This window comes from Buteo buteo, chromosome 14 (assembly GCF_964188355.1).
Source record: "Buteo buteo chromosome 14, bButBut1.hap1.1, whole genome shotgun sequence".
Lineage (NCBI taxonomy): Eukaryota > Metazoa > Chordata > Aves > Accipitriformes > Accipitridae > Buteo > Buteo buteo.
In genome coordinates this window covers 16,626,532-16,636,586 of record NC_134184.1, presented here as the reverse complement: position 1 = coordinate 16,636,586, position 10,055 = coordinate 16,626,532, and the positions used below count along the sequence as shown (strand labels likewise).

The 10,055-nt window shown below is 42.5% G+C and overlaps 1 protein-coding gene across 1 annotated transcript; it reads left to right on the top strand.

The window, feature by feature from the left end:
* On the top strand, nucleotides 1-10,055 carry CLN5 (CLN5 lysosomal BMP synthase). The gene is made up of 4 exons (XM_075046024.1): nucleotides 1-192; nucleotides 2,182-2,347; nucleotides 3,501-3,726; nucleotides 6,938-10,055. The coding sequence occupies exons 1-4, from the start codon at nucleotides 71-73 to the stop codon at nucleotides 7,447-7,449; spliced, it is 1,026 nt and encodes a 341-aa protein (XP_074902125.1). The 5' UTR covers nucleotides 1-70; the 3' UTR covers nucleotides 7,450-10,055.

The following is a 10,055-nucleotide window of genomic DNA, read 5'->3' as shown; positions in this document are numbered from 1 at the left end:
TTCTCCTGCCCGCCCGCCCGCACGGCCGCAGCACCGGGGCCCGGCTCGCAGCCCCGCAGGCCGCGCCGCCATGGGCGCCGCCTGCCACTACCGGCGGCCGCTTCTGCCTTTGCTGCTGCTGGCGGCGGCTTGGGGGCCGTGTTTCTCGGGGGAGCTCCGCTCCCCGCAGCGGCGGTGGCCGGTGCCCTACAGGTGAGTGAGGCAGCGGGGGCCCGGCGGCCGGAGCGGGGGAGAGAGGCGCGTCCCCGCGGCCCCTCGGCACCGTCGCCCGGTCGGCCGGCCCGGCTGCCTGCGCCTAGCCGCCCGTCTCCTCGGGCGGCCAGCTTTCCGTTTGTTTGTTTAAGTTTTAGACTAACAAGGCCACGAGTGGTTTCCCCTTTTTTAATCACGGGGGTGTTTGTCGTTTATACGGTACGTGGTGTGTTCAGCTCACAAGCGTAGGGGAACGGGTGCCCCATCCCTGGCCTAGAGCTGCGCTGGCTCTGGCGGCAGCGGGATTGCTGCCCCCGGGAACGGCAGCCCTTGCTTTGAAGATGGTCCTTTCATTCCTGTTCTAGCAAAAAGTTGTGATGAGGAAGCCTGGCTACGATTTATTTTATTTTTAAAATTTAAGTTTGCTTCGTACTTTGGTTCATGATAAGTGAAATGGTATAAAATCCCGTTCGTGGCTCTGGAGCTGTCTTAGCTCCAGGAGGAGACCTGGTGGTGTTGGGGAAAGCAGAACAGTGCATGTTCCGCATTCTGCTGAAGCGAGTTGCTACGGCTTTGGTTATGCTGAGGAAATAACCCTCTTCAGGAGAAGGGCTACGCTTGCATGTGTATTTTGTGTGGGCTTCCTGTTTGTAAAGGGAGGAATTATAGTTTAGCTGCTATCTAATGCACGCCTGAAGTTTTGAAATCCTGTTGCGTCATTCCTATCAGTTAAATTTGTATCAGGTGATGCCAGAAGGCGCAGATCTTGCAGTCAGGAGGCATTCGGGTTTTCCAGCAAGTTCAGTAGTTGCAAGGCTGGGTCTTGGGATGGTCAAAATTGGAGTATGAGCCTATCAGTGTAAGACACTCAGAAATGTGGTATTTTAATGCTTCTTAACATGCTTGTTACCTTCTTGTCAGACACAAGGTGTAGTGGGAGGGGAAATTGAAAATGTTGGGTGCGCGGTTTAGAAACAGGACTTAAATGTGTGTCTGGTATAAGTCTTTGGTTGTTGTTTTTTTTCTCTCTCTCTCTTTCTTTCTTTCTTTTTTATTCTTTTTTTACCCTGGACAAAATAAAGGAAGACATGCTGAAGTACCCAGCAAGCTTAGAGAAGAAGTCCACAGGGAAAATCAGCTGTGTCTCAGCAGGGCTACTGGACTATGGCTCAGGAAGTCCTGTGTCCTTGAGTCATCTCATGGCTGGGGTATTTGTGCCATTCAGTAGTCCTCGGCAACTGAGTGTGTTAGACTTTCAGGCTGTGCTCTGGGCAACCTGTGTAGCCAAATCTGTCTTGGTAACAGGAATATAGGAACCTTGTTTTAAGTGAAATACAGGGAGTGAATCTGAAGGAAATTGGGAAAGGAAGACTTGTCAGAAAGGTTTTTTGCTGTTCGTATGTAGTGTGGTATGTAAGCGGATTCGGTCTTCAGTTTTTGAGTTTTAATAGGAATGATGAATGAAGACAGTGATCCTAGCTAGGTTCTTAGGCCTCTAGCATAGAGGAATAGAATATTTCTGATATTGGCAATATTCTAGAGTAAAAATAGCTCCATCTGGGGAGCTCTTAGTGTAGAATAGTTTCCCAGAGCAAACTGGTCAATCCCTGTGTAGACAAACTGTTAGGAGAATGTTTTGAGGCACGTCTCAAACTGTCCTCTACCCAGCATCTGTGTGTCTCTGATTTTGTGAGTACAAGTCACCTTTTGTAATCTGCATCGTTTCCACTCCTTCACTATCTGTACTGTGTACAGTGTGACTTGCATTCATGAGTCGTAAGTCCTTAAGTCCTGTTTCTGCAGAGATGCACCTCAGTAGCCTTACAAACGTGTGTACTCCAAGTGTTACAGCATCTGGATCACAGAATATGTCTTTGGGGGTGGCTGGACTCTTGACCTCTTCTGCTCAGCCCTTAGGAAGCCATGAGGCAGTTACTCTGGCCATGAAGCTGTGCTTATCATTCTGTGTGCTTCTCTTTCTCAACACAGGCGCTTTAATTACCGTCCAAAAACTGATCCTTACTGCCAAGCTCGTTACACCTTCTGTCCCACTGGCTCTGCCATTCCAGTTATGAAAGAGGAGGATATCATTGAAGTGTATCGGTTACAGGCTCCAGTATGGGAATTCAAATATGGAGACCTACTGGGACATTTGGTAAGGTGATGTTTTTGTTTAACAAAGTTATAGTGGCAAATTCAGCTGAATTTAACAGCAGGTGTCAAGAATGGGAGCTGAAAGGTTGTATGGAAGAGTATTGGAGCACACAAGCTAGGCTATGTATAGGAAAGATACCCAAAGAGCAGTAAGTTTCGAACAAAAGTTACAGAACTTAGCTCGGCTAAAGAAAAGGGTATGACGAGCACTGTTAGTGGGTTTGAATGTGTTCCCCCACAGAGCTGCATATTGGGAGTGTTTTGTATACACACCCTATTAGGTTTTGGGTGTCTCTTTTTTTCCTGCACTAGCACTCCATCAGGAAAATACATTTATTTGTCCCCTTAAATCAGATTAAATGCTTGCTTAATGTATTAACTTTTCTGTTGTTAAAAACCTACATATTTGCATGAACATGGATATCTGTAACGAGTGGACGGCTATCTGGTCAGAACGGTGGATCATGGGGAGTTGGTTCCTTTTATGGTTCTTTCTTCAATGTTATGATCAGTATTGAATTGAAGTCTCCATTCATAGAGTCATGCAAATATGAAAGAATCTCAACTTTAGTAATATTTATAGCTATAGCAGTAGCATAATTAAGCTTCAAAGCATGATCTCTAACAAATAAAGAAATACTAGTGAACATGAAATAGCAACATCAAAACCAAGAACAGAGTCAAAAATAGAAATAGCTTCAAATATTGTTATCTCAGCTGTTAAACTAAGGCTGAATTTATGTATTTACTATAAAGCTTTTAAAAGAAATATTTATTTCATTCCTTTTAAGATCTGGTTTTGGGAACTCAGTTCTGCTCTTTATTTCTTTGATAAGCCTGTGAGGTTAAGGATTCAACAGTAAGCTTGAGTTTTGATGATGAGCTCCCACTGAGTATCTGCCTCCAAATAACAGAATTTACAATGGATGGATGGACAACCACTGAGACAGTGTGACTGTGACAAAAGTATGTGTGTGATACAATATAGTATGTTGTGCATTGATGCTACTGAATCCAAGATGTTAGAGGAGCCCCTTCCCTCTTCTCACCCTGTTACACAACAACTTCCAAGCATCGCATCTTCTGTACAGGCCAAGCTGAAGTTGTTTTTATGTTAAAGTTCTGGGGTTTTGGTGTTTTTTTTTCTTTTCCAGAAAATTATGCACGATGCTGTGGGTTTCAAGAGCTCTCTAATGGGCAAAAACTACACAATGGAGTGGTATGAGCTCTTCCAACTTGGGAACTGCACATTTCCACATCTCCGGCCTGGCATGGATGCACCATTCTGGTGTAACCAGGGAGCTGCCTGCTTTTATGAAGGAATAGATGATGCACACTGGAAGGAAAATGGAACTTTAGTTCTCGTGACCACAATATCAGGTAGATTTCAGATGCTTTGGATAGTGCTAATATCATAAAATATAGAGTCAACCTTCTCTTCATGTCAAGCGGTATCTTTTAATTTATATTTTGTAGGTTATTCGCAACGTTAGTCATTGATGCTAATTTCAAACTGAAATACTATCTCTGCACTCTCTTTAATACAGAAAGCGGTATGAGGCTGCTGCTTTTTGAGCAACGCACACTGAAGAGTTGTTAAATGAGAGTCATTTGGTGTTGCTGTACAAAAACACTTGAGTCTCTTGAGTGTAAAAATAGCAAAACAGCTTATACAGAACCATTATGTACTCTTTTCACATGGCTTCACCAAAACAAAACCTTCTATTGTGAAGTGGCAGATGACTGCTGAGATAGAAAAACTGGTGAAAATGTGTACATTACTGAGCAAACAAATAAGGCATGTTTAGAAATAGTCTCAAAAATATAAAAAATATTAATCTCTAGTTCCATCTCCCCCATTATGTGTCGTAAAAACTGCGCAAATGTCCCCAGTAATAGGTCTCTGTCATATGTTGTAGAACAAAACCAGGATTTACACCTCTACGTGGATGATCACCAGAATAGCTTCCTGGTATATACTGAGCACTGAAATCCTAAAATAAAAAGGTCATTTAAATAAATCTGGTTGATTACTGTAGTAATACAGTGAATGACTTATGAACAAAGTCCACTGAGGACTTGGAGAGTTGCATTTTGTGTGAACAAAACCACTTACTCTCTGAAGTTAGCAGAGCGTACAAGGCACAGTGGAGAGTCACATTACAGCTAGCGTGATGTGGTGCTTTATGTTTGCCTGCTTCCACCTTTAGCAGCTTTGCTGGACTCAGTCTCTAGATAATCTATCCAGTGCTGCTAAGAAATTCTAGGCTGTTCTTTAAGCAATTAAATAAGCGGAGCTGCTTTCCTGTGAGTTTGTAGCTCATGACTTAAATCTTTGATGCCTGATATCATTGGATTCTTTTGTATGAATACCAAGTTAAATGTTTTCATACAGTTGTGGAACTTGTAATGCTTCCTGCCTGTGTGGATTATTTGATGCCTAAGAAAGGTTAGGTTACACTGGTGCCTTGTGGAGGCATTGTTACAGCCCTCCTTGTCTCTCTCGCTTCCTGTTTCCATGAAACTTTTAGGAAGGTAGCATCTCTGAGAGTTTTGAATTGTCTGAATTTGACAAGGAATCTGAAAGGTACTGTGGAAGAGGGTGATTGGGTGCAAGCACAGATGGACAGCATTATGAGCTGAACTTACTTCCTTCAGAGAGTAGGCAAAAAGCATCCCATCTCATGGGAGAGGACTTTAATGTATGAAACAGCTGGACCCTCTTTGCCCTTGTGAGATCCTATAGAGCTGTTTGTCAGCAGTGTCAGAGACCACAGTGAAGCAATCTCATTTTCTTTTAAAGCCCATTGGCCAGGTTAATGTTATTTAGGGGTATGTTTCTTCTGTGAAAATAGGACAGGAATATCCAAAGTCTGATTTTTGATTGTCTAGGCATTTTCCAACAGATTATCGTGGAGCCATGCATTAACCTGTAATACTTTTGTTTAATTTAAGATGTTAAGGCGAGAACTTCATTAAGTCCATCCTGGTCTTGTTAGGAGAGGCAAATCCTTTTCAATAACAATGCCTTACAGAATACACACTAGGAAGCTAATCTGGTAGGAATTAGAGAAGATAAAGGGGAGCTTCAAGCCCATCTACAGTGTATAGGAAGTACCATTCTTGATAGAGATTGAATGACTTGCTGTTTTATTAAACCAAGTCATGGGCAATTAAAAAAGAAAGTATCCAACACTTTCACTAAACAGAATGATTGTTATGTTTACTGTGAAGCCCAAAAGCTCTAAAGTCTGAAGAACAGTTATAATGCCTAGAAGGTGAATGTGCAGAGCTTTAGTTACTCTGAGGTAGTAGCTTGCACACATGCCTTACCTTAGAGTTAAGTGTGAGATGTGTTTACTCTCTAATGAAGAGTAGAGCCAGCAGTCTGACCTTTGCATCTTGTTTTGGGGGGAGATGTGTGGCATGCAGTGCTCTTCACTGGTCTTTATAAATGCAACATTGCAGTGAATTCAGACTTAAAGCAAGAGGCTGGCTGTTGCGTGCAGGGCAGTGTTAGTGACACAGATCTGTCCGGTGTCTGCCACCCCTGAACTGCGAGGTAACTGCTGCCAGTCTCTTGGCTTGCAAGTCTTGCCTATCTTTCCGCAGCTACCAAGCACAGTTACTGTACCCACAGCAGTAACACTTGCAGCTAAAGAGAGATCATGGCTTGGAACACCATCACAATTGCAATCTGTTGTCTTGAATGTGTCTTCTGATGTATCGCACAAAAAGAATCTGCAAAATTTGGTCATGCTGTGAGTGTGAGGTGCTAGATGGATTTGAGTCATAGATGGTTGTACCTTGTGCTGTGACTGAGGAAAGAGAGGGCGTGAAGGGCTAGGCTGACGTGCAGTGCTAGGACTACAGGAAAAACAAATGAAGGAAGATTAGTGCTGTGCTTCAGCTCTATTTTGGGGCAGCAGATGCATCAAATGAAAGGAGCTACCGGAGGGATGAGCTAGTTAAAGATGTCTTCCTCATTCCAGTTGCGAAATCACCAAAACACTCCAAACGTGTTCTAAATAAAAAAATAACCCACAAGGTCTTTAAGTTTACTGGTCTTCACATCCAATTCATATTGTTTAGCCTAGCAGCTGCTCAGCCAGCAAAGCTGAACTAGAAAAGCAGGGTGGCTCAGTCTAAGGTTTCTTTTGTGGAGAGACATGAAAACTTCTGCCCTGAATTGCTGAATTTAGTTAAAACTTGAGGAAGTGCAGAAACACCTGTTGCACTGGTGAGCACTTTGCCAGGATCTCTTCGGGATTGTACTACCTGCCCTGTTTGTCTACACAGATAAAACAAAATGAGAAGTGTCATGGTTCTCTGACGTTTGGATGTTCTGGCATAGTAGCAGGAAATGGGGCAGAAAAAGGAATTACAGTTTAAATAACTTACATGTAAATATAGTTTATTCAGTGGGATATCACTTCTCCCTCCAACCCAAGCCTTGTGTCTTTGTATGGTTAGGTAATGTTGTAGGTAAACTTTTGCAGGGAAGGGAGGTGAACCTTGAAATAGATGGAAACTATTTTGAGTCATGTATTTGTTACCTTGTCTCTGTAATACTTACTTTCATCTCTTATAGGAACTATGTTTAATGAAATGGCAAAATGGGTAAAATACGACAATGAGACTGGCATTTACTATGAGACCTGGACAGTTCAAGCAAGTCCCGACAAAAAATCAACAGTATGGTTTGACTCTTATGAATGCTCTAAATTTATACTGAGAACATACCAGAAGCTAGCTGACTTAGGAGCTGTATTTAAGAAGATACAAACAAACTATACGAGCATAATTTTATTCAGTGGAGAACCTATTTATTTGGGAAATGAAACATCTATTTTTGGACCACTAGGAAACCAGACATTGGCAGCAGCTATAAGAGACTTCTACTATCCATTCAAACCTCATCGGACAGTTGGAGAGTTTTTTGTGGATCTTTTAAAAATAATTGATCGTGTCATCTTGAATCATCAGTTTTACCTCTTCTATAATTTGGAATACTGGTTTTTACCTATGAAGTTCCCTTATCTCAAAATAGTTTATGAAGAGGTCCCTTTACCTATTGGAAGCAAAACATCCTTTGGTGTATAATTGCTTACTGAAGAACTGAACTTGCCCTTATGTCAGAATATCCTTAAGGATTTTGGCACGCTACCATGATGGTATTGAAGTGTTGTATGTTTCACTGCCAACTGTGAAAGTTATGTTGGGAAGGCTTTGCTCAACCACGTGAAAGACTATGCCTTTTATTCTTGTTACCTGTATAACACATTCATGAACGCTTCAGCATCTCTGACTTGGCCAGCTTCTGTGTAATTGTGGACACCTGCTGCCCGAAGGTAGGCTGAAGTGGCTCCTCTAGGCTAAACTCTGCAGTGCCAGAGGGTGAGTGGGAAGCAGCCTGCCTGCTCTGGTCTCAGGCACTCTCCACATACATGGCCATGTGGCGACAGATAGCACCTGGTGACCAGCAGAGATGGGACACAAGCGTTACAAGGACCTTCTGGTCTGACCAACTTGGCTAATCCTTATGCTGGAGCTAACAAACCTGAGTGCCTAGATGTGCCCAGTTCCCTCAACGTGTGCCTTAGATTGGTCTGTATTTCTTTGGTTTGTACAACTGGGACCTATGAACTGTTCTCTGGTTCATGACATCACAGGCATTCAGTGTGGTGGGAAGGGGCAGTGAATCTGTTAGAAGATGGCATGGGTGGTACCTTTTCACCACTTTGCTTCCTTCACCTGTACTGTAAACATAATACATATGGCTCTTCCTAAGATTTGTGTGTGTTTTCTAGCACAGATAGAAGGCAAACACCCTGTTTTGATGTCAACTTTGGTGCATAACTGCAGTGTTCTAGCAGTCTCCTGTCTTAAAGTCTACTTAAGGCTTCAAATAGGTCAGTTTCATAGAAATCATGTTTATATTCCTTTTAAATTTCTTTAAAAAGCATAGAATCCTTAATGTGAAAGAAGAGATCACAGTTTGGGTGTCGAAGTTGCAGTTAAAAATCTGCACTTGTCACAGGTTTGCCTGTAAAAAGCGATTGCATCCTCTTACTGGCAGTGATGCTTGCAGTCAGGGTGCTGTGCCAGCTGCGATGTCCTTGAGTCCTGTTCCAGGCTATGCCTAGAGTGGCTTGGCAATTAGTTCCCTTTAAACCCAATGGACGAAAGCCAAGGGAACACTGCCTTTCTGGAGACCAGTGAGGTGCCTATACACAAAAAATACACCTGCAGCAGCAAAGTCATCTCCAAGTGTACACTGCTCACTTTGTTGTTTTTGTTTTTTTTTAACTAGTTGCAGAATGAGTAGCACTCCTGCAGCGGTTGTTACTGCATCATGGCTAAGCAATAACACAGGAACCTTGAGCCAAGTTAATAGCCTGCTGCGGCCAAAGAGGGGAGTACACAGTGCAAGTACACAGTGATTTGATTCAAGTCATAAGAATGGCAGAAAATTAACCTTCTATTTAAAAAGTCACTAAAATTGATTAGTTGAATTGCATTATCATGTAATGGGATGAGCATGAGAGCTAGTGTGAGAGGAGTGAGGTGATGAGAGCACCTCTGTTCTGCAGGGAAAAGCTGCTAATTAGTTGAACTGCTACATGAAACTTCATCTTCTGCCTCAACTTGAAAGGCTGACTCTTTGCAGCCAAAGTCAGTAACCCTTGCTTTAACCAGCTGAGCTTCAGATTCTTTAGATTACCCACCAAGAAGGTAATCCAGGAGGCACTAGGGAAGATAAAGGGGTGCAGCAAGCCTGTCTACAGAAGGTATCTTCTTGGTGATTAATGGTTTTATGACTTTGAAACCCTCAACATTGTTGACCCCACATTTATCTTCTCAGGAAAAAGCCTCAACCTCAAAACCAGTGTCTAAAGCTCTGAACGGGAAATAGGGTCATGGAACCAAGCCAGTAGAAGCCCCACAAGCTGCTTCTTTAGTATTTGCTAAAAAGCTTGTAGCATTGATGCACATAGAGACCTTTCAGAGCCCGTGGTGGGGTAAGTCATGCTCCCTCATAGTAGAGCAGGTCTCTGCTCAGCCTGACAGTGCTGTTCGTTCACTGTACAGTACTTCCTTGTCTTCATACGGGACCCAGGGAGCCTGCACACCAAAGTCATTTGTTTCCCTAATAAGTATTTTGTGATGCATAGAAGAGCCTTCCAGAACTGGAAATGCCAAATCCAGAAATACAGAGCTAATGGTAGCTGAATCCCACATATCAATCAAAGCTGCCTTGTGCAGCTCCTAACAATCAAAAAGATGGGTGTTTGTGGACCATTAATACTTAAAGAGAGATTATACAACAGCTTGACACAGCTGATGTTGCAGAGGTAAAACCTTCATGATTATTAAAGAACTTGATCAAAAATAGTAGATGTCTATATGAAAGAAGTAATCACTTTTCAAATGTAACTTCATGGTTCTGTCAGTACCAGTTTATAATATCCCGGGCTTTTTGTACCTAAATAACAGCCCTTCTCACTTTTCCTATTATTTCCTGTACAATCATCTGCTTAATTTAGCATATTTTACTCTAACCGTAATACTCTGGATGGTACAGGGAGTTGCTTCAAGGAGAAACAGCTACATCCTAGCATGTATTAGTTGCAAATTAGTTAGAGGACAGTAAATTAGCAGCCAAAAAAAAAAAAAAAATGAAGATAACTGGACGAGTACTTGTCAAG